This window comes from Bufo gargarizans, chromosome 8 (genome assembly GCF_014858855.1).
Source record: "Bufo gargarizans isolate SCDJY-AF-19 chromosome 8, ASM1485885v1, whole genome shotgun sequence".
Lineage (NCBI taxonomy): Eukaryota > Metazoa > Chordata > Amphibia > Anura > Bufonidae > Bufo > Bufo gargarizans.
Genome location: NC_058087.1, coordinates 3,997,182 through 4,022,249, shown reverse-complemented (window position 1 = coordinate 4,022,249; position 25,068 = coordinate 3,997,182). Strand labels below are relative to the sequence as shown.

General features: G+C 45.4%; 2 protein-coding genes across 5 annotated transcripts in view; one reads left to right on the top strand and one right to left on the bottom strand.

Annotated features, from left to right (window-relative positions):
• ORC4 (origin recognition complex subunit 4) overlaps window positions 1–18,877 on the bottom strand; it is a 36,085-nt gene extending 17,208 nt beyond the window's left edge. Inside the window, exons 1-11 of one of the 2 annotated variants that reach the window (XM_044303909.1) lie at window positions 18,691–18,877; window positions 18,368–18,443; window positions 14,433–14,509; window positions 12,588–12,678; window positions 8,946–9,021; window positions 7,188–7,273; window positions 6,566–6,614; window positions 4,912–5,063; window positions 3,475–3,648; window positions 1,023–1,109; window positions 21–129 (exon numbers count right to left, since the gene is read on the bottom strand). In XM_044303909.1, the coding sequence (XP_044159844.1) occupies window positions 21–129; window positions 1,023–1,109; window positions 3,475–3,648; window positions 4,912–5,063; window positions 6,566–6,614; window positions 7,188–7,273; window positions 8,946–9,021; window positions 12,588–12,678; window positions 14,433–14,509; window positions 18,368–18,424 (958 nt within the window). In that variant the 5' untranslated portion in view covers window positions 18,425–18,443; window positions 18,691–18,877. The remainder of the gene's footprint in view (window positions 1–20; window positions 130–1,022; window positions 1,110–3,474; window positions 3,649–4,911; window positions 5,064–6,565; window positions 6,615–7,187; window positions 7,274–8,945; window positions 9,022–12,587; window positions 12,679–14,432; window positions 14,510–18,367; window positions 18,444–18,690) is intronic. The other variant, XM_044303910.1, reaches the window with a different exon arrangement.
• A 130-nt stretch (window positions 18,878–19,007) lies between these two features.
• Window positions 19,008–25,068, top strand: part of MBD5 (methyl-CpG binding domain protein 5) — a 46,230-nt gene continuing 40,169 nt past the window's right edge. For 2 of the 3 annotated variants that reach the window (XM_044304154.1, XM_044304152.1), the window contains exon 1: window positions 19,008–19,328. The gene's annotated coding sequence lies outside the window, so the exon portion shown is untranslated. Of the gene's footprint in view, window positions 19,329–22,125; window positions 22,223–25,068 lie in introns of all 3 variants that reach the window. The other variant, XM_044304153.1, reaches the window with a different exon arrangement.

The following is a 25,068-nucleotide window of genomic DNA, read 5'->3' as shown; positions in this document are numbered from 1 at the left end:
TTGGACCTGATGGAACCCACCGTGCAATATATTGGCTTTGGAATCCATGTTGCGGAGTCTATAAGCCTCAACAAAGTCGGCGGCATTCAGATGAGGATGAGACACGTTGACGCGACACATGGCCAACAGCTGTAAGACAGATCACAGAATGGAAGCTGAAGCTTTGCAGTCCAGAGAAAAGCAGTGTATAATCCCTATTGTTACCCACCAACACACTACCCCCTGAGGAAGCTGACCGCAAAACGCGTGTTGGGGTGTGGTGGTGGTCCGGTCCATTATAGGTCTTCTACTGCTGGTTGGTATAGCTAATTATTCTTATACCTAATTGCCTATATTTGCTTTCTTTCTACCCCATTTGGTTACAAGTTCTCCATTAATCATGCTTCTCTACTAATTTTCCTGCTACCTTTTAATTATGTTATAGATTGATTAATTTCCTTAATCCTGCTACTATTTTGCACGTACACCCAATCAGTGTCTTTACTTACAATCGATATACAGTATACCTGCTCCTACCGTCATTCTATTTATTACTGCACTAGCACTATTTCATATACCTGTATTGGTTTAGTGTTTGCACAAGGTACAATTCATTCCATCTTTTAGTTGCACCCTAAATAGTGACCTAGAGCCCTAAGAATGTATACACCATTTTAATTAAAGGAATATTCTGGGCAAAAGTGATAGAATGGGAGGCAACATATAAATGGAAACCACTGATTTACAATGGGGTCCGTTGGACTCCACAGAGATGCCGGTCATAAAAAAATAAAAAAATAAAAATAAATAAAATCGTAGCTGCCGACAAGAATGTGAACAGAGCAGTTGAACTCAATACCATAAAAAACATATCCAGAAGAGTTGAATGTACAAACAAATGGCTCCACAGCTCCTCCTACTGGGGGCCGTAGGCAGCCGTCAACGCTAGGTCTACAAAGACAAGCAAACCCCCCTCCCAAAGACATTTAGATTTGGAAAAAAAAGTCTTCATACTGTAGTATCTAGAGGAATTCTTTACTGACCAATAGCATGTGTAGGGATCGCATATCCTTAGATGCGTTAAACTGCTTCTGAAGAACTTCTTCCACCGTCTTATTTTCCAGCAGAGCCTGAGTAACAGCAGGACAGAAAAACCATTAACTCACCGGTATCAACACATGAGATCAGAATACTTAGAATCGGCATAGCAAGTCTCTGCAAATAAAGACAGATCCTTTTACAATATAATTATTATTTATCTGAAATCGCCATTAATTCCATGTCGCAGTAAATCTAACAGGGGTTATACATGCAAAGTATAAAACAACACAATACAAACAGTGCAATAAGCATGAAACTTATTAAAAGGGCGTCTGTCAGCAGTTTTGTGCCTATGACACTGGCTGACCTGTCACATGTGCGCTTGGCAGCTAAAGACATCTGTGTTGGTCCCATGTTCATATGTGTCCGCACTGCTGAGAAAAATGATGATTTAATATATGCAAATTAGCCTTTAGGAGCAACAGGGGCGTTACCGTTACACCTAGGGGCTCAGCTCTTTCTACAACTGCTGCACCCTCTCCACCTTGATTGACAGGGCTGGGAAGTGTAAATGTGATCACACTGGGACTTGTCAATAAAAGTGCAGAGGGCGCGTCAGTTGCAGAGAGAGTAGATCCTCTAGGTGTAATAGTAACGCCCCCGTTGCTCCTAGAGGCTAATTTGCATATATTAAAACATAATTTTTCTCAGCAATGCAGGCACATAGGAACATGGGACCAACACAGATGTCTTCTGCTGCCAAGTGCACATGTAACAGGTCAGCCAGTGTCATAGGTACAAAGCTGCTGACAGATGCCCTTTAACAGACTGGTGCAGAGGGTGTGAGGACCCTGCCCACAAGAGCTTACAACCTACAAGGGAAAAGGGAAGAAACCAGTAGGAGAGGGTAGAAGCTTCTCATATGCCTGTGTGGTGGCAGCATAGTTATTCCAGGTGGTACGCTATCCTGAAGAGGTGGGTTTTCAGGTTTGTTTTGAAGATTTAGATCCTGGGGGACAGTCTGATGTGCGGACATATTTTTGGATGAATTCCTTGTGGTTTTAAAATCTCTGCTTGCTGTCATTCAATAGGAACCTTCACCGTTTTCTTCTAGTGGATACAAGTCTGTCCTGGTTCTGTGATGAACACATGGCCTGGCTCGTTATAAGACACGGCTCTAATAACTGTAGTGGAAGTGAGCCGGGAATCCATGGGTCCATCACATCACCAGCAGAGATTTTTATCTGCAGTTGAATAACAGCAAGCAGAGATCTTGAAACTGGCAATTAATATAGAATGTAGGGAATTATAATGAGTAGTGGTCCACACCAATACGGGACATTCCTAAGCAGCATTTTTACAACAGGTGGCACGACTTGTTTTACAAGGTTTTTTATTGGGATATTTTACAGTAATTTACGTATTACTGACTCCTAATGTGGCAACAAGGTGTGCAATATATGTCAGTCACCTTTGATATATACTGCTCTAATACCAGAGTACTTTCAAGCCTCCTCTATATGAAGTTCTAACAGTGGATTTATATCATTCTGTGTTATATGCTTATCAGCAACTTACAATTGACTGGTTGATGCACCGAAAGTCTCTTGTTTTTTATGGTTTACGGTGGCATTTTAGTGGTGTTTAATAAATATTGTTTTTATTGTATATATTGTTGTTCAGAGCTCTCAGATATTTGAGCGCCCCTCATACATTAGATTAATTCTTACCTTTTGGATTCGGGCGATTCCAGAGGAGTGCACCGAGTCCATAGGAGTCCCTCAGGTGAGCTGCTAATCTTTATATTCGAGAAATATAATGTTTGCAACCTAGATCGTTTTCCAGCTAAACAGCGCAGGCGCTACGCTGGTACACAGCAGCAAACAACCAGTTTTTGGGGTTTTATTTGCTGCTGAAGCAATTAGCGTCTAGAAATTGTCTGGGTGTAACTGAAGCAAACCGTTAGCTATGAGAAATGACAGGGTCTAGGTGGGCTCTTACCTTTTTTTGATATACACACACAGCAAGCAGAGATCTTGGAAACAGTAAGAAATTTAAACACGAAGGGGCAGGTTCAGATACGCAATTTTTAGTGAAAATTTGTCAAGAGCACTATGCGACCAAATTCATAACGGGGCACAGGCTTCTGTAAAATATTTGGTATACCATTTATGAGATCGCACAGATCTGAACTATAATTTACTCCAGTTTCTGGATAAATTGTAGTGACTCTGTCGGCCATGGGTTAAGGGGGGATCACACCTCTCGCACTAAGCCTCCGCTCACAGCAGGTATAGATTTCAATTTCTGACGCACAAATAGGTAAAGATGGATCAAATTTATTAGGAGTCGTGTGCGCTGCTTAAAAAATTTGGCACATCTCACGCCAACGTACCTTGATTTAGGACTGGTGTACGAGACACCAGCCTCAGTATATTTCCCCCTAAGTTTTACCTGAAGATTTTCATTCCATTTCTCAGAGAACTGTGTGTCTGGAAAGCCGGGAGCCAGAGACAGAAGGTCTTTAAACACTTCCTGGTAGTCTGAGAAACTGAAGGAGTTCAGCAGGTGGATCTGTCTGTGGGAGAAGCGCGATTTAACCCTCTTCTCCAGAAGCTCCACGACATCCTGCAGGAGACAGAACAACAATCTAGTAAAACATTTTCCTATAAGAACTTTTTTTTTTTTTTGCAGCACAAGTTGTATTATTTATTGCCATTATTTAAGCGTAACATTTATTTCTGGGGCTGGAAAGAAAGTTAATTTGACCATCTTTTTTTTTCTTGTTTATTTTTACCACGTTCGACGTGCGTTATAAATAATATGTTAACTTTACAGGTTGTTATGATCATGGCAGGGATGGCCAACCTGCAGCCCTCCAGCTGCTGTAAAACTACAACTCCCACCATGCCCTGCTGTAGGCTAATAGCTGTAGGCAGTGTGGGCATGCTGGGAGTAGAAGTTTTGCAACAGCCTCAGGTTGGCCATCCCTGGATTATGGCGATGTCAAATTTATATACAGATGTAGCAAGCATTACGTTGACACTTAGGCTCCACGCAAATGACCATATACAAATGCAGATAGGAAGTGGACCCATTCATTTCATCAGACCCAATAAAGAATGCGGATAGCACACCGTCTGCTGTCCGCATCCGTATGTCCTTTCCGTTGGTCCACAAAAAAAAGACAGAACATGTCCTATAATTTTCCGTTTTAGGATATTTCTACAGAAGTGAAAAAAAAAAATATATTTTTTTGCATGCACAAAGCCAATATTCGTGGTTTGCAGATTGCAAAATACATATGGTTGTGTGGATGAGGCCTTGGGTGGGGGGGGATATTTAAGTTTCAGAATACTGATGGTCTACCCTCTGATAGGTTATCAATATCAGATCAGTGGGGATCAGATTCTTAGCACCCCCGACCAGCTATTGGGGGGATGCAGCAGGGTAATGATAGCTTCACTTGAAGAGGATGAAGCTGTAGTTACCCTGGACCACCACTACTATGTAGATAGCAGGCAGGTAAACAGTGACTAGGCTGCAGCCCTATAAACAGCTGATCTAGGGGGGATGGCAAGAGTTGGACCTCTGCCGATCTAGGGTGGGGGGATTCTTTACTCAAGACCCCTTTGTATGAGCAGAGAGCTGTTAAAAAGCAGCAACCCCAGCTCCGGCAGATTCAGATTCAGGTCATAGCGGGTATTACAATACCCGCTATGTAAAGCTATATTTCCCCTACAATGGACACGTTAGACTGGCCACAGCTTCCTTTGGCAAAATCATCTATTTGCTATGGATCTGTCTCATCGATGGCTCCCACAGATCGCAGAAGATATCATCCAGTCATGCTGTAAGATCTTAAGAAGGAAGGATGAGGCACGTACTCACCAGTCGACACGTGAGCCCAATCACCGCAACAGGGGCCTGAGCCGACTGCGCAATGTCAAAGAGATTGTAGAGCAGCGTTTGGTTCTTATGATGGGCAAAGAGATCGAACTCATCCAGTACGAACAACACCGGGCAGCTGCTTGTGCGATCACCTGGAACCACAAATCATAGGTTTCTGCTGTAAAACTTCAGCTGCGAGAAAGTATTAGCTCTGTACAGTTTCACAGCCTGTAAACTAGAGGTTTTTACATTCACTGACAGCAAACAAAAAGTAGAACATTTCTGAACGTCTCCTTTTAAAATGATTAAATGCTCCATATATAAAACTGGAAAATCCCTCTAAGACAGATCCTTTTATAGTTGGCCATAGAGATGGTGGGGTTGGAAAAAACGCAGAACCCCCCCCCCCGCGTGGCCTGCCTGTCGTCATCTCAAACTGTGGTCGTATTTTTGCTCTTTTCAGGGCTTCAAATGTTGAAAAAAAAAAGGTCATTAACTGCTTTTTTCCTTGACAAGCACAAATTTATAAAAAAATTTTTTTTCTGGCGATAATATAATGTTACCCTAAAATATCTATGTTCATCAGCATCATACTTTTGATATCTTACATATCTATTTCATGTGTATTTTTTTTTACTTGTTTCACTTTATTTTTATGGTCAGTGACTCAATGGGTCGACTTTATCATTTTATACATACGGTTTTATTTTTTACACTACACTTTGCTAATGTAAACGGAGCCGGAAATAAAACTAACGATGATCTGGTGTCCAAAACTCGGAAGTTTACCTGATGTACTGGATTTTACCTGTGTGGCAATGAAGTGCCTCCACCCTGTACAGGTGAACTGGTCTCGCCCTTTGTGTAATATATAGCAGGCAGTCCTCAAAGGAGTTGCCCAGTGGCGTAAAATATTTTATATAAAGAGACAGAATGGTTTATAAAAAAAGCATTACTGATCCCCCACTGCTGTTCTCTTGACGCCCTATTGGTCCCCACTGGTCTTGGCTCATCACAGGGAACGTCTGGAGATGCCTGCTTAGCCAATCACTAACCACAGTGGTGACCCTCCTCACTTCAGCCATTGATTGGCAGCCGGAGATGTAGGAACAGGCAATCGGTGAGAGCAAGTGCATTAAGTAGTGTGCTGCTACTTTCTTTGTGTTTTTATACATTGTTGCCTTGGCAGCTTGCTCCTGCAATTCTGTCTGGAGGTGCTGTTCTTTTCTTTGGTTATATCCCTTTTAAAAAATAAATATAAATATATATATATTTTAAAAGGGATAAGGCATCCTCTGTGGACCCTAGCACTCCCTGCCCACCCCCTGGTGCTTTTAATCAGAGTAACAATGGAGTTGAACACTCCGTGTTAGAGTAGGTCCCATCTGATGAGAAGCCACCTTGACGTCTGGTAGATGGGCCCGACATATTTTTGATCAATTAAATGCGCTAAGAGCTTCTTCCCCGCTTAATAGTAAGTATAGGGGCCATGTAGTTGACCCTGTTCACACATTAACCTGTTCACCCAGTCTTAGTGCATTTAGTAGTGTGCTGCTACTTTCTTCGTGTTTTTTGATACATTGTTGCCTTGGTAGCTTGCGCCTGAAATTCTTTTTATAAACTTTATAGGAATGCAGGTGTTCTGCTCATTTACCTGTTTTTAACGCTTCGAGGAGGAAAGAAAGATTTTCCGCAAAGCTGCCCTGCCAAGTAGAAAGCAGATAAGAGTTATGCAACAGCGATAATCTACAGAGAAAAAAGCTCATGTACATGCCGGCGGCAGAGCCAGTGTAAGAACACCGCCACAGGCTTGCTGAGAACAAGCTGCATTAGGAGTGCTCTTCACCTACACAAACCCTGGAGAAGTGACAACATGTAATTAAATGTATACACAGCAATAGAGCCCTATAAATTACTCAATACAATGTATGCAGCATCAGCAGGACAAGAGCGAGCCACCCGTTTGGCTGGGTTCACACGTGACTGATTAGATCCGCAGCATTTCTGCTTCTAATTTGCAGCAGCAGAAAAAAAAAAACAACAACACACACATCAACCAGAGGGCGCGTGCACACGGTGCGGATTTTGCTGCAGAAAAGCGGCAGCATTTTTTTTTTACGCAGCATGTGGATGAGAATTCTGAAATGCTCATCCCCTTTGCTGTTACCATACAACTCTGCGGATTCGCAGTGGCAAATCTGCAGCTAATTATTCATGTGTGAACCCAGCCTTTATACGTTTGCTGACCTCAACAATACCACAGAGAAGGTACTCACGAATACTCTATCCCCAACTACGTTCTCCAGGTTCAGTTGTCTAGTGATTTCCTTCAAAGCAATCTTGTCATTAATCTGCAATAGACCTAAAAAGTTAAAAACATACGCAATTCATAAACCATGCAAACTATTAGTCCAGGACATGCACACACAGGACTCGTTCACTAGTCCCCACAAAAATATATATTATATATATATAAATAAATAATAAACAAATAAGAAGATTACTGTTGAGTGAATCGTCGATCCGAAAAAGATTTGGTCAATTACTTCGATTTTAATGCTGTCTCCGTACAGTATTAAAATGTATTAGCTCGGTGGAGCCAAACTTTGTTTCACCCGAAGTCACACAAGACCTCAATGGATGAATTCGGTATTCATTTCTGCATCTTTAAAAACATTTAAAGGGAACCTGTCACCCAAAAATCGCCTATTAAGCTGTTTACAGTACCTTATAGTGCTGTATAGTCGTTTCCTGATGCACTTTTTGTTAGTTTTGCAGCATGTATGCTCAGTCAGAAATCGATGTTATATTCAGCTGCTGCCCCGTGCTTCAAGTCAGGCTTGAAGTCACGGGGGCAGCGGCCTCGGCGTCTTACATGGCCCTCTCCCCGCCCCCTGCCTCTGTGACTGACAGCCGAAATCCGATTCCGGGACCGCGCTCAACGGCCGCATGCGCAGTAAAGGGCGGCAGGAGCGCGGTCCCGGCTGCCGCGCGTACTACGCGCCGTCTTACTGTCGCCGCACTGCGCATGCGCCCGACATCCTGTATCAAACGCGCCCGCGCCCAGGCATCTGGGCGCGGGCGCGTTTGATACAGGATGTCGGGCGCATGCGCAGTGCGGCGACAGTAAGACGGCGCGTAGTACGCGCGGCAGCCGGGACCGCGCTCCTGCCGCCCTTTACTGCGCATGCGGCCGTTGAGCGCGGTCCCGGAATCGGATTTCGGCTGTCAGTCACAGAGGCAGGGGGCGGGGAGAGGGCCATGTAAGACGCCGAGGCCGCTGCCCCCGTGACTTCAAGCCTGACTTGAAGCACGGGGCAGCAGCTGAATATAACATCGATTTCTGACTGAGCATACATGCTGCAAAACTAACAAAAAGTGCATCAGGAAACGACTATACAGCACTATAAGGTACTGTAAACAGCTTAATAGGCGATTTTTGGGTGACAGGTTCCCTTTAAAATTAGGAATCTGAAGCCGGGTTTGGTACCAGCTGGTACCTCGGTACCAAACTCCTAATTTTTGGATGCCGAAGTCTTGCATGACTTCGAGCGACACGACGTTAGCCTACACGTAGGTGATACATTTTAATGCTCACCCAGACAGGTCTCTGACAGCATTAAAACAAAGTGTTCGAACAAATCGACTTCGGATCTCTGATCTTTATTGTCATTAGGCTTGAGCGCATCCCCCTCGATCTCGGTAAGGGCTCACGCACAAAAACTTGTTTTTTTTCCATATTTTTTTTTTACAGGTCTTACAGGTCCATATGTGGAACCATTCATTTCAACAGGTCCGCCCAAAAAACTGAAATGACTCCGTGTGCATTCCGTTTCCACATGTCCTATTCTTGTCCGTTTTGTGGACACGGACAGGCATTGTTAGAATGGATCTGCAAAAAAAATAAATGGAAGTCATCTGCTTTTTGCAGATCCGTCCTTTGTGGACTGCAAAATACACACGGTCATGTGCATGAACCCTAAAGGCTGTCATTTTTTTATGCAGCATGGAAGCAAACCCAACCCTCTACTCACCATTCAATTGGACCTGCAATGCATTCTCCTTCATTTCTTTTACTGCAAATACTTCTTCTAGAGCATCGTGTAGTAGCTGAAAGACAAACACATGAACAGAGAGGTTACCTTCATACATGGCAGAGATGCTAGAAAGGCTTCTGCATCAGTAACGGCCTCTTTCATTCCATGATTTGCAAAGTTTATTTAAAAAAATAAAAAACTCATAATAATAAAATAAATAAAAAAATCGGGTCTGTCTGTATATCAATCTATCTAGATCAGCCTCAACTTTAAACCATTAAAAACAGGTGAAGTAAATAATACTGATTATCTTGTCAGAGCGCATCCTGGGATGGGGTAGAATAAAAAAAATCTGCGGCAGAAAAAAAAAAAATAATCTCTAGCAGATTAGTAGCTGAAAACAGGTTGTGTTTGGTGGCAGGATTTCTAATTTAGTCGCGGATTCAGAGGAGTATTCTAAGTGTATTTGGATAGGGAAGAGTATTTGGAAGAGGTTTTGCCAGCGTTTTTCTCCGCCAACCCTTGGTTGGGATAATTCAGAAGTATTTTTGGCGGCAGAAATGTGGCAGTTATAGTCACGTGTCGCAAACAGAACATTGACCTGAGAGAACTTGGTTTGTCAGTCTGACAGATCGCTACACACCAAGGCCGAGATGTCAGCGCTGTTCAAAGTTGCTTGTCCCAGTGGTCGGGAGAACACCCAACACATTGGAAAGACAGCAAGAGGTGCACAGTAGGGCTGAAACGATTAAATCGAGTAACTCAACACAAAAAAAATCCTTGATGCAAATTTTTTGTCATCAAGGATTTGTTTGTGCCATGTGACCACAGAGCATGAATGAATCGCTTGCTATTACTCGCGCTACGTGGTCTCCCGCTGGCCGGCACCGCTCTGCACTGGATCCTGACATACACAGATTGTCAGGACATAGCACATAGACAGTGCAGAGCGAGAGGAAGAAAATAGAAGATCCCTGGAGTGTCAGGAGAGGTAAGTATTTTATTTCACTGCTGCTGGGGACTTATAGCTAGGGGGGGGGGGGGGGGGGGGCAGCTGAAGGCACTGGCATGGGGAGGGCTAATGAGGTTTTATAAAGGAAAACGTTTTAATTAGATTTCTCTTATTAGAGTATTCGATTAATCGTTGGATTAATCAGTAGAATACTTTATTACAAAAATAATGGATAGCTGTAGCCCTAGCGCACAGAGGTGAGGGATCATCTGATTAGAAGAACGGTGCGTGATCTATTGTGATCCACTGGACGTCACATTCCAAATAATCTTTACACAAACCATCAGAATGACACTGGGCTATGAGCCGGATGTCCAGCTACAGGTGTTCCATTGGCCTCACGCCACCGCTCTGAAACGCTATAATGGTGCACAGCAAGATGGCAAAGAAGGCTTGAATGGAGGTCTATCCTCTTCAGCGATGAGTCCCACTTTTGTGTCAGATGCAATAATAGCTGGGGATTGGTCTGCAGACAATGTGGACAACGCCCTGAAGAGGCCTTTGAAAGGGAACACCACACCGGTCCTACTCCTGGGATTATGGTTTGGGGTGGCATAGTGTACAGTAGCCGGGTCCCTCTAGTCTTCATTTCAGGTATACTAACAGCTCGGCGTTACATTGATTTGGTTGTGGAACCAGTGATACAGACATTTCTCCGAAATGTCCTAGGAGACGTTTTTTCAACAGGATACCACAAGGCCACATGTTGGTCGTGCTACTGTGAGCAGCCGGCATGGCCTAAACGTGCTACCATGGCTTGCAGCATCTCCAGACTTGACTCCCATCGGGCACACCTGGGACTGGGAAAGGAAGCTGCCAGAAGCGGATCTTGATGATTTGTGTGCATTCAGCTTGGCAGAACATTCAGACAACCACTAATTTACCTCATTGATAGCATGCCGAGGCGTCTAAGTGCGTGTATTTCTGCACATGGAGTTCATACTCAATACTGAATAAATCAAAATGTTTTGAATATTTTGTATCATTTGCATATCGTTAACATGTCTGTCGATCCTGTGATTTCCCTAATTCCTCGACTTTTCCTTCGTGGTGTTGCAGTTTCAATGTTGAGAAAAGTAATTCAGCTATAGTTTCAAGAACATGACATAGTTCAAGGTGATGACGTGGCCTCCAAATTCCAGGAATTTAGTCTGACTGAGCATCTGTGAGAAGTGCTGAAAAAAACCCAAGGACAAACACTGGAGGCTGGAATTCATAACTTACAGGACACCGGCAGAGGTCTTGTGGAGTCCATGCCTAGACGGGTCAGAGCTGCTTCAGGCAACTAGACTTAAAGGGGTTCTCTGGACTTTTAATATTGATAACCTATCCTCAGGATAGGTCATCAACATCAGATCGGCGGGGGTCCGACACCCGACACTCCTGCAGATCAGCTGTATGAAGGGGAGGCGCATGCAGTGTACACGTGTTGTCGCCAGTCTATCTTCCTGCTGCTTTGCCATAGACATAGCAGCTGTGAGCAGGAAGAGAGACAGGAGACGGCACCCTTCATACAGCTGATCGGCAGGGGTGCCGGGTGTCAGATCCTCCCCCCCCCCCGCTTGAAAAATAACTAAAAAATTACTTTGTGTGCATCCTGTGTCCGTATGTCTGCTTCGCAAAAAAAATAATAGTAGAACATGTCCTATTTCTTGTCCATCTTGCGGACAAGGACAGGCATTGTTACAATGGATACACAAAAAGGATGCAACACAGACAGTCACACGGATGTCATCCATTTTTTTTGCAGCTTGTGCATGAGCCCTTATATTACACAAGTAGATCATGCAGGTGATTGTAGAGAGGGAAGCGTTCTTTCTGCCAATCGCCTGCTCGCTAGTTACATGCAGCGATTTTCTCCTCAGTATGGGGACGAGCGATCGCTAATGCTGCTGCTTGTCCCCATACTGAATCACTGTTTGCCGGCAGCAGATCGTAACTACGCGGCATGATCTAATGCCGGCAAACAAGCATTTTTAAATCCGATTCCAATTACCCAATGAACGAGCGTTTGCTAGTTCATCGGGTAATCAGCGTCAGTATTAGGGCTGTTTCACACAAGGGAGTCCATTGCGGGAATCGCGCTCCGTGTGAGTGTGCGATCCTCCGCTCTGGACTTGCAGGAGCGCACGGCATTATCATGATTTATAATGCTGTGTGTCTCTGCATGGCCTTTTTTCCGCAGAATCATAGTGACATAAAGCTGTCAGTACGATTCTGTAGAAAAAAGGCCATGCAGAGACACACAGCATTATAAATCATGATAATGCCGTGCGCTCCTGCAAGTCCAGAGCGGAGGATCACACTCGCACACGGAGCGCGATTCCCGCAATGGACTCGCTCGTATGAAACAGCCCTTAAACTGCCAGAGCATCTGAAAGATTATCTGGCCGTGCTTTACAGCCTCATATGCTGTCTATAACAATGTAATAAAAAAAGATAAGTTAAGCAGCAACACAAGCTAAGAGCGAGGCCTGGTCAAAAGTTGCTAATTTGGCAAATGCACCAAAAAAACTACAATAAAAAATGATCACCTTGCCCAGGTCAGCATTCATACTATAATGTATGTGAATGCAGATACACATATACACACAGAACTTAGCAGTGGAGATGATAAGGAACCTCACCATACTCTTCCCCGATCCCCTGGGGCCGATGATCAGTGCAGAGTTACTCTCCCCATGAATCACTGTTCTCTTCAGAAGCTCAACTAAGTGCCTGAAATTATAATAACAAAGGACGAGCGGCTCAGTCTGAAAATAGCACAGAGGAGAGAGAAAAGCGAAGCTGAAGCAGTCTGACTTCTGACAGCGGCCGAGTGAGAGGCGCGCAGCCGCCTGACTCAGGATGGAGCTCACAGCGCAGACGCCATGAGGCTGAAGAGTCCTGAGCGAAGCAGCGTTACATGCTGCCGACGCCTTCACAGGAAGAAAAGTTATATTTTTTATTTTTACCTAGCTGAGACATGACCCAAGAAAGGAATATTAGAGGTGAAATGGTTAACTGGACTCATATGTACATGTGGACGTTTTTTTAAATTACAAGTCCATTTAACTCTACGGGACTGCCGGAGATAGCAGTACAGGCGCTCGGCCATCTCCAGCAGCTCCATAGAGTTGAATGTAGCAGCAATGCACATGTATGACCATGGCTCCATTCAAATGAGGAAGCATGGGCCATAGGCACAGAAACCCAATGCACAAAGCTCTCTACACACAGCTGATATGACACCATCCAGGAGGACTAGAGCAGTGAAAGAGTTAATGTTTGCACCCACAGTGGTCTAGGGAAGTGAGGTGGTACCCCTTGGAATCTAGGGATTGTGAAAGCATTAATTCCAGATTCCCTTGTGGTCTATGACAGTTGAAAAGTTAATGCCAGTATCCCTTGTGGTCTAGGACAAAGAAAACAGTCATGTCCGAATTCTCGGCGGCCTAGGATAGTGACAGGATTATTGTCTACAACTCTGTTGATTTAGGGCAGTAAACAGATTAGCAGCTTGTGAATATGACTAGTGCGCACGCGCCGTCCCATCACGTAACCTAGAAGTGGAGGCGCATGCGCAATAGACATCTTCACAAGCTGAGAAGAAAGGAAAAGATCCTGTGCGCACGCACTAATATGGAGGCAAGCGCGCAGGCACTGGATCTCAGCACTAGACTGGCAGCATGGGGGCGTGATTAAGTGGAGAAGGCCGTCATTAGAAAGGAACGGGGGCGTCGCTGAAGCAGTGCTCGGGCGGCATAAGCCCGCCCCAGAGTGCTAGAATACCTAATTTGCATATTGGTTAACGTTTATTTTCTCCAACACTGGACCACCGACATGAGAAAGAAAGGTACGGCTTTTGTCAGGGTTACCAGCCCTACCGGGCTATATGCCTGGTAGGGTAGGCTTGATTCGGGTGACAGAGCCTCTTTAATGTCTGCACCCATGGTGGTCAAGAGAAGAGAAATTCATGGTGGCTTATGGTAGTGCAGTGGTTAATGCCAGTATCCCTGGAGGTCTAGGGCAGTGAATGAGTTAATGACCGTTTCCCTGGAGGTCTAGGACAAGGATATGGTTAACATTCAATTTCCTGGTGGTCTAGAGTAGTGAAAGGATTCATGTCTGCACTGCTGGTGGTCTTCCACAGCAAAGGGGTTATTGCCAATATCTATGGTGGTCTAGGGCCTAGACAGGGTTAATAGAAGCGGGACGTCTGCCCTGCCGCACAGCTTAAAGGGAACACTACTTTTGAGGCCTCCACTTCGGGACTAAGCATAGCACAATTCGCTATACTGACTAGTCGGGAAATTGACCCCCTTAGATTAATGCCATATGAGATTAACTAAGCTCTTTGGAACAATACATTGCTGAGATGAGCACTTAGAAGGGTCACTCATATCCTTTTGGGAATGTAGTAAAAATGCCAAAGTGATCTATAGAGACATTGATGTCATCGGCGCTATTACTGCATTATAAACTGCACTTACTTGTGCTGGGCCTCCACCCCACATCTCCTGCCCGGGTGGCCTTGCTGCAGAAGCCTCTGCCGGACCAGGGCTTGTACCTAAACGTGCATTGGACAAACATTACAACATGGAACATACAGCCAAATCACTAAACTATACAGCTGACCACTGAAAACAGCAGAGAAACACGGTCTTTTACGATGGTGTGCAGAGGACACCCTGCGACAACGGCCAGGATCAGAGATCACTCCGATCCCAGCCATTTAGCCCCTTTATGTGCCACAAGCGTTAAGCCCCCTTGTCCTGCTTGATCAGATCCGCTGATGCGGCATGGATCCACGTCCGGATGATTAAGCAGCATGTGTAAGAGTCCTGCCTGTGGTTCATCTTTTATTATACCCAGAAAAATGTAAGAAAAAAAAAGGAAATGAGTTTATTATGTTTTGTAATTATGTTACCTTTCCTTCTCTGGGTCAGTTAGATTACAGGGATACCACATTTATAGAGTTTTTATTCTGTTTTAATACTGAAAATTGCATCGCCACATTCTGACCCCCCATAATTGTTTTTATATTTCCATCTACAGAGCTGTATGAGGGCTCTTTTTTTTTTTTTTTTATACCATTTTGATAACTTATTATTTATTATTATATTTTGGGGGGGGGAGGGGAAGCGGCTGAAAATGCGATTTATTTTTTCCACTACTGCATCCACCGTAGGGGATAAATTGGAACATACCTGTGATAGGCCTGGTAGCCTTAGGCTACTTTCACACTAGCAGGGTCCAGCAAAAACGCTTCAGTTACTGATAATACAACCATCTGCAGCCGTTTGAACGAATCTGGTTGTTTTATCTTTAAAGGATAACTGGAGTATTAGATTGTGGTGATTAATGTCTCCTTGGTGGCCCTATTTCAACTTTTCACTGTGTACTCAATTACCCCTTAATTCCACAGTTTTGTTCCCTGTACTGCCTACTTTTACCTGTGCTTAAAATAGGGTTAGCATGGTCCTATAGACGGAGCACGCTGCGTGCAAGGTCACATTACTGACAGCCAGGGACTGTAAGTAAATGATTAGAGCCAGGTCCTCCCAGCAGCTGATAACAGTGCCTGCGCTGTGTGCACTTCTCCCTGTCCCTGCGCTTGGCAGACGCTCCCTCACTCAGCAGAGCTGGAGATGCAGAGTTGAAGCAGCGCAGGGAAGGGAGATCTGCCGTCTGCTCAGTGTATAAATGACAGCAACATGTGGTAAGAGGACCCCTTTGTGCTGCAGGAGATTAACCCTTTAGGGGGGGAGGGCTCTGGTTACTGACACATTTGGGGGGCTATTGTTACTGGCTAGTGAGGGCAGGCGGGATTAGCCTCAGGGTGAGGGCAGTAGGTGCCATCTTAACTGAATAGTGAAATTGCAGTTTTATGCAGACTGGTTGCTAAGGGCTGAATCTTATTAAATATGGGGTAAGTCCGTCTAATAGTAACTGATTCTGGAATATCATGTTATTAGTAACTACATATATGAAAATTGAAATTAGGGTCTAAGTGTGACAGTTATCCTTTAACATTGCCAAAACGGATCAGTCATTAACTCCATTGAAAGTCAATTGGGGGACGGATCCGTTTTCTATTGTGGCAGATAGTGCCAGAGAAAACGTTTTGCCCCGCATCCCCAGGATGGAAAGCAAACTACAACATGTTGCGGTTTGCTCTCCGGTATGGGAACGCAACTAAACGGAACGGAATGCATTTTGGAGCGTTCCGTTCAGTTCGGTTTTGTCCCAATCGACGATGAATGGGGACAAAACTGAAGCGTTTTTTTCCGGTATTGAGCCCCTATGACGGATCTCAATACTGGAAAACTTTAACGCTAGTGCGATAGTAGCCTTAAACAGGTTCTGGTCTATCAACACCTTCCCTGATCTCAGAGCAGAGAAACTGTTCAGGCCCTGGAAGCACAGCACTCCTGGGGAAAGCCACCTCAGATGCCATGGACACAACTGATCACGGCATCTGAAGGGTTAAAGGGGTTGTCTCACATCAGCAAATGGCATTTATCATGTGGAGAAAGTTAATACAAGGCACTTACTAATGTATTGTGATTGTCCATATTGCTTCTTTTGCTGGATTCATTTATCTATCACATTATACACTGCCCGTTTCCATGGTTACAGAACACCCTGCAATCCATCATTGGTGGCCGTGCTGTGCAAAGCATAAAAATGCTTGCACTTGAAAAGGCAGTGCAATGGTGTCCATAGCCTTTAACTGTCAGACTCCTGGGGTGCTATGAATGGGACGTCAGCTTTGTAATGCAGCTAACACCCACAAGTGTGAACAGGGCTCCAGAGATCTCACCATAATGCACCAGGAAGGTATAGTGCAGGGGTCAGCAACCTTCGGCACTCCAGCTGTCGTGAAACCACAGTTCCCAGTATGCTCCATTCACTTCCATGGGCATTCAGTGAAGAGCAGAGCAAGTATGCATGCTGGGAGTTGTAGTTTCACAACGGCCGCAGTGCCAGAGATTACAACACTCGCCCACAACTGAATCACTCAGGACCATGGAGGAAGCTGAATGAGGTGTCTCCTCCCATGCCCCTGTACCTGCAGCATGCGGACAACACAGAATGCTTGCCAATCAAGGGGAATAGCTTAAAGGGGTTTCCCCATCTCACACATTGGTAGCATATTGTGCTAGGGTCCTACCTAGCTCTAGAATGGGGTCCCCAAAGTGATCAAGGGAACACAGTGCAAGAGTGGTAACGCTCCAGAGATGAATGTAGAGGTGGTCGCGCTTGCGCACTCCATTCACTTCTATAGTTGTTCTGGAAATAGCCGAGCACGCTTTGGGAGCTACGTTCCAGAGATAGGTGCAGGTCGCAGAGGTGGCACCTGCATCTATCTGTCATTGGTGGCATATCCTAGCAACATGCCACCAATATCCGGGATGGGAATGCCCCTTTAATAGGGGTCCCCAACTTTTTAACAGTTTATTTCTATACTTAGGATTGAAATATGAAAATGTTCGAAGGGCAGTCAAATATCTGGTAAATGGATGGAGGTGCAAAATATATTTAATTGAATAACATAAAAACCATAAGTACATATACAAATGACCGTATATATTACTAGAAATTATCCCCAAAAAAGAGATCCCAAAAAATAGTTGATCAACTAAAGGTTAAAACAATTTTTTAAATAGTTAAAAAAAATATATAAAAATAAAATAGAGTAGACATTAGTCCTATGGAGCCAAAAACTGTGAAAAAGCTGAAGAACAGTGACGATCAGTTCACAGTGTTTGCCAACGAACACATGCGCCGCGGGCTGCCATTTTTAGTAAGGTAGACTCACCCGTCCGGCGATGCACAGGTAAGCCCTTACCTGTGCCGGGAGCCGGTCTGAAATCAAATGCAGTCACCGGGAGCAGGCAGTTACGAGAACAACCGCTGGGGGCCCTTCATCGGGCTGGTCTCGAAACTGCCTGTTCCCGGTGACCGCATTTGATTTCAGACCGGCTCCCGACACAGGTAAGGGCTTACCTGTGCATCGCCAGATGGGCGAGTCTACCTTACTAAAGATGGCAGCCCGCATGTGTTCGCTGGGATCACTGCTGGAGAACCCCTTTAAACAAGGCTGAAAACCATGCAGAATATATCTATAGAGCAACCCCTTTTAGGAGGAAAGCGGACAGCCCACAGGATCCGTCCGAAATAAAAAACAGGTAAGTACTTACCTGAAAGATCCTGCGCCACCGCTCAGGTTCTCCTGCGGACAGGCTCCATTTAAATGGCTGCAGCGGTGGCATCACGTGCTGTCGTTGCAGCGTCACTACTGCAGCCAGGTAAACAGAGCACGGCTGGGAGAAACAAAGTGACGGCACCGGATCCGTCAGGTAAGGGGCTTCTCCAATATCATCCTGAGACCAGACAACCCCTCTAAATTGACAAGTCATACCTGAGAGATGCATTCTCCAATAGGGGGGCTCTTCTCCTTGCTCTTTCGTTTGCTCATGGTATGGATGGTCTCGGCACTAGATGGAGGAATTAAAGAGAATTATTAATAATACTACGGTCCACCGCATGTCCCTGTGAGCTGTGGATCCACATCACACCTATGAGGCATTTATGGCATAATAATGGGAAGAATGGGCCCTAAGATTGGGGCCACATTTGCCTGTCTAACGCTGCATGTCTCACGGCTGGAGACAGTGTCACTTTAAATTAAAGGGATTGTCCACTTTGAACAGCCTCTGCTTATAAGGTACATCCATCACCTACCTGGGGTGGTTAGAGTGCTCAGGCTATTGGGACACCCAGTACCACCATACTGGGGACCAGTTACTGACCACTGAAGCCTGTGTGTAATATATGGGGGGCCACCACAGCACCGGAGACAGGAACCGCTGCCCTGTCAGGATCTCATAAGCTCCCGCTGCTCATCTCCAACCACGTGACGACAACTTGTTCCGACCCCGCCCCCTACACCCGTTACCCTGGAAACTTAGAAAGGGCAACTTCCGGAATGCCGTCACTTCCGGGATCTCCTCGGCGCGGTGCACTGTGGGTCCCCGCCTCCCCCCACCCTGGCCCGGACATGCGCAGTTGGAAAACTCCCATCTTTCTCCAAAGGAGCTAGAGAACCAGGAGCTGCCCGGGGAGCCGGAGTGGGGGCGCCGAGGGGTGTCTGCTTCAGTCCGGGGGTGCACGTGTAAGGGGGACAGCTGCCCTCCGCCTCCCAGCTAGATGCGGGTCGGGCTGACCCGGGGGGGAGGGGGGAGTGTTCACCGGGCCTGGGCCGCACACTGAGAGGGACAGGAGCCCCCCGGAGCCCACCTCAGGAGCCGCTCTGCCTGCCCTTGTGCTGCTCTACCCGGGAGTGCTGTGGAGGAGGCCGGAGACGGCACTACGAGCGCTGGGTAAGTGAGGGCACTGCTCTGGGGCATGGGAGGATGGAGGGGGCACAGCCCTGGGTGCCAGGCTGATGGCAGGGACCCTGCTCTGGTGAATGTGCTGATGTGGGGGGCACTGCTCAGGGGCAGGGATTGTGGGGGGCACCTGTGAGGGGGCTGATCATTGAGGGGTACTTTGATTACATGGTAGGGCTTGTGGGGGCACCAACTGGGCAATAGGTGGTGTGTGAAGGGCTGAAAGGTTGACAGGTGGCACTGACAGGGGGCGGGGCCAGTGTCAGGTGCCAGTCTGGTGACGGTTCACAGGAAAGGTGCCAATCTGTTGCTGGGGGCATGTGTACGGTGTCATTCTAGTGAATGGGCACATGTAGCGTGCCAATCTGATAATGAGGGACTGTGTAGGGTGCCAGCAGGGTAACAGGGCACGTGTAGGGTGCACATTTGATCAAGGGGCACATTTAAGGTGCCAGTCTGATAATGGTGGCATGTGTAGGGTTTCATTCTAGTGACAGGGCACATGTAGGGTGCCAGTCTGATAATGGGTGACTGTGTAGCATGCCAGTCTGTTGATCGGGCATGTGTAGGGTGCCACTGTGGTGACAGGGATGTGCAGGCACTGATTGGGTGTTGGGCATGCAGAAGAGTGCTCATCAGCTTCGGGGCACACCTGCGGGTGCTGCTTGTGTCATGGGCAGATGTGGCATTGGGCCTGGTGACGGGGCACCTGGGAGTCACTGGTCGAGTGCCGTATCTTGTCGGGCGGCCCCCAGTCTCCGCTGTCAACTCTCACTGATCCTTCGTATAGGGCAGTGCACTCAAGCTGTGGAACTACAACTCCCAGCATGCCCTGATTGCCCCCAGGCTGGACAGAACTACTACAGGGGATTTAGCTAAAGTATTTTACTTCGTGTGCCACTTCTGACATTTGCAGCCCTCCTGTTGTCAGTGACCAGACTGGGGGAGGGGTATATGTCGTACTGCTCTGTGTATCGATACCCGGGAGGTTTGCCGTGCTGGTGTAGATTGGAGGTAGTCTTTGCCTCCTTTCAAATGGAGGGGGGGGCATTATTAATGTAGATGGCTCTTGGTCTTCAAACTTCAGTAAGTTGGAGAAACTTGCTGGCGGCGGGCTACTGGTCCTGGTCAGATATTAATGGCGGAACTGTGTCACGGTTCTCATCGGTGGCTTGTAATGGACGGACTACTCCTCTACAAAGGGAATGGCCATGGAGGCAACCATGAGGGTCATAGTCACTTACAGATAGTGTTGAGCGAACTTGTGTTTAAAGTTTGGGTTATCGAAGAATCGTGTTATGGATTATAAATTCCGTTATGGTCCGTGGTAGCGGAATCCATAACGCGATTCTTCGATAACCCGGACTTTAGACGCCGAACTTAAAACACAAGTTCGCTCAACACTACTCGCGGTCGGCGTCACGGATGCGCGTCTGTCCTGCTGCATCTACCGTAAAGTCAACTGGAAAAGTTGGATGACGATATATTTACCATCTACAGCTCTCCTGAAAAGCAAAGCTTGCCTTGCACCGCCATATTGTGCTGCAAAACTAGAGAGAGTTCTCTTTTCATGACTTTGTGCGTGCTGGGGGTTGTAGTATTTTAACTGCTGGGGAGCCACAGGTTGATGCCCACAGTTTTAAATTGAGTTAATAAAGTAAAGGGTTCGTGTGATCTTGCCATTGATGTAGACTGCAGTCGGTCACACATGTAGCAAGGCAGGACAGATCCCAGCAGCCAGGTAACCAGCGCACCTGTTGCTTTGTGCTTTCATCTATTACTGCACTGGTTAACTATTGGCAAGGCTTTACATGAGTGTCCGCTGGGGGTAGCGACTGCAGCCTGTGGTCAGTGTGGAAAGGTTCTCGGGGGGCCCTAAGGCACCGTATGGCTGTTATATGTGAGATAAAATCAGCGAATGCTAAAGATTGATTTTATTTTTTATAAAGTTTTTCTTTATTGTGGCATGCTGGGGGTTATAGTTTTGACATCCGATCATTTTGTACTTGTTTTACTATAAGGATGATGCATTACAGAAATCTTACCTATGGAGGACCCGTCGGCTTGAAGCGGATGCAAAATCTGCATTAAAAAAACAAACCTGAAGGCTTATGTCCACCTTTTGAGGCAATTTTTGTTTATGATTGCATTTTACTAATTTTTGGCTAAAAACATATTTTTAATATTAAAATTATTGAGCCATTCTTTCACAAAGGTTTAACTGTTTATCTAGCGGTGTGACTGGTACTTTCACTTTCACTTTGTGCCGGTCATCTAATAACCCTGATCTCTAAATTACTAAGAGCTTGTAAACACTTATTTAAGCCACATTCTCTTCCGTAAGATAATCACTGAGCTATAATGAGTGTTTATAATGTCAGAGAGCAGAGATAAGGAGCCCGTCTGCTCCACAGCTGATGGAAAAGGCGGAAAATCCACAGGCAGCTAGTAGAGCATGTCGGCTATGTACAGAAAAAGGATTCCATATTTTTAATAAAGACCAATTGAAAAAATGACTTTTAGCTCAAAAATAGGTACAATGCAGCAATAATAAATAAATAAAAAATGCCCCCAAAGGTGTACATAGCCTTTAGAGGCTGTGAACTCCTTCAAATTTTATCATTGCGTTTTACTCATTGTGAGCTAAACATATTTTTTTCGGTTTGTCTTTATTTTAAAAAAAAATATGAAAAAAAAAACTAAAACATTTTAATAGTTTCCATTTACAGCCTTCACTTTAATTGTATCCGCTGACTTATCTTACTTTCTGTTACTTTCTGTTTTACAGTGACTCCATCAAGCAGCTGCTCTGACGGCTCGATCTGTGGCCGTTATCTCTGAATTCCTGGCCGCTCATAAAGACTCATTTAGGACATATCATTTTGGTAAGAATTTATCTCTAACGAGTGTTGATGAGCTGTCAGGAGTTCGGAGATGAGGGCTACAGATACTGACTGATTCACTGTAGAGCAGAATGGGACGGCCTGCAGATACACTGAAAGCAAAGGCCATAAAACGGGAACTGTTGAAAGTGTTTAATAAAGACCAATTGACAAAAAAAACACTGCGGATTTGCTCATCTGTAGCACGTCCGATCTCTTTTGGATTTCACGCTTTGCAGCACAGAGGTTGAAATCGGCACCAAAATCTGTATCAAACTATAACCCATAACCCAACAACAAGTTCACGCCACGGCCTGCATGTTGTTTGTGAATTTTGATGCAGAAAATCCACGACAGAATTTGCATGCCGAACATCTGAAAATCAGCAGCAGCAGCCTGGCCTGGAGTCTGTGCTGAATTATTTTCTGCTTCATATGGACGAAGTTTTAAGACCCCCCATTCACATGCATTGTTCTGTAAAATGCCGCAGATTTACATAGGGTTTTCAGAGATTATTTTACTGATGTCTGGATAGGTGACCAGTATCTGATCGGTGGGGGTCGAACACCCGGGACCTGTGCCAATCAGCTGTTGGAGAAGGCTGCGATGCTCCTGTGAGCGCTGTGGCCTTCTTGCAGCTTGCAAAGCACAGTGCCGTACATAGAATAGCGGCCGTGCTTGGTCTCGCACTTTTATGGGGCTGAGGGGCTCCTAGGCCACGTGACCGATAAACGTGACATCACTGGCCTAGGAAAAGCTAAGAGAAGGCCGCGGCGCTACTGCGAGTGCCGGTGCCTTCTCAGGATAGGTCATCAGTAGGGTTGACCAGATCTGGTTCGGATTGTTGTATCCAAACCCAATATGTTTAAAAACTTTAAGAACATCTGCTCCGTCCTGCTGTAAAATGTATGTTCCGAAGTTTTAGCAAATATCACGAGACTTACTTCGTCTCGCCTCTATCATGTGTCACTTTGTTTATTCTCATAAATCACTGCATCAAAATACTGAGCCGAACTCTGCTTTGTGCCCCCTTAAAGGGAACCTGTCATCAACTTTACGCTGACCTCACTGAGGGCAGTATAAAGTAGTGACAGAAATGCTGATCTCAGCGGTGTGTCACTCATCAGCTAAAGGTAAGTGGTTGCCGAGAACCAGCATCATAAACATTGCAGCCCAGGCCGGGAAAAGAGTCAAATCTACCTGAGAAGAGTCCTGGTTATTGCTAATCTCCTGCTCTCCCTCCCATCTGCTGATGATTGGCAGTTCTCTCCTAGAGAGAAAGGGAGAAAACTCTGTAGAAGCCGGTCAGTCATCAGCAGGCGGGCGGGAGAGCAGGAGATCATGAATAACCAGGACTCTTCTCAGGTGGCCGGGACTCTTCTCCAGGCCCAGTCTGCAATTATTGTGATGTCAGTTCTCGGCAACCACTTACTTTTATCTTATAAATGACCGACCGCTGAAATCAACTCACCTGTCTCTACTTTATTCTGCTGATAGTATGGGTAGCATAACATTGATGACAGGTTCCCTTTAACAAAGCCAAGTTCAGCTTCATATTTTGATGCAGTATTTATGCGAATATATGAAGTGACACGTGATTGAGGCGAGACGAAGTAAGTCTCATGGTATTTGCTGAAACTTTGGTAATACCCTCAGATTGGGGCGCATTTACTAAAAACTGGTGTTTCACACTCCAGTCTTTAGTAAAAGCCTGCTGGCGTAAGGAGTGATCATTTTATAAAGATGGTCACATCCGGCCACCTGAAACGTAAACCTAGACTTCAGTTATATTTTACAACAGTTTTCTGCTATAATTTATAGTAAGTCTCAAAACGGAGAGTCGCAGAATTTTTTCTATTCTTGCCGAAACCTGCGACTCTTGCACGCCAAGAATCTGGCAATACAGCCTTTGGAAATATCCCCATTGTCTGCAGAATGGGTTTCCTGATGCTTGGGGCAGGTTCACACACCACAGATTTCGCCCTCTAATTATAATAGGTGAAATTTGCAGCAATTTCTATTGGAATTTCTGTTATATTAGAGCAGGGATCAGCAACCTCCAGCTGTTCAGAAACTACAACTCCCAGAATGCTTCATTCACTTCTGTGGGAGTTAGGACAGCCAAGCATGTTTGCCTGCTGGGAGTTGTAGTTTCATGGAGTGCCAAAGGTTGCTGATCCCTGTGTGTTTATTTTTTTTTAATTGGTCTTTATTAAAAATGTTGAGCCCATTTCTCTGTACATCCTTGAGATTCTCTAGTAGCAGTCTCTGTATTTTTACTTAATTTTATGTTTCCCATCAGGCAGCTCAGCTTGACGGCTCCTTATCTCTGACCTCCTGAACACTTATGGCTCAGTTCTTATCTTACTGATAAGAATGTGGCTTAGGACTGTATTACACAGCTGGAATTAGCAGACGATTGTCGGGAGGGAAGCCGTCCTTCCAGACAACCGCCTGCTCATGAGTGAAGGAGACTGTTGCTATTACATGCAGCGATCTCCTCCACAGTATGAGGACGAGGGATTGCTATTGCCGTCAATCATCCCCATACTGAATCATTATTAGAACGATGATCTTTGTGACTGCATAAAGGATGTCACATGGAGTAATCCGCGGCGCCTTTACACAGGCAGACCGTTGCTAACCAGCGCTCCTACGTACGCTCGTTGGCAGTGATCAAGGCCTTAAATAGGTGTTATGACCACTTTATTAATTTAGAGAGAAGCTACTCAAAGTGAAAGAACGATTCACACAGTTAACCCTTTGTGAGAGAACTGCTAAATATTTTTAATAATGATTTTTAGCCCAAAATGAATAAAATTGCAATCATAAAAATTTAACTCCATAGC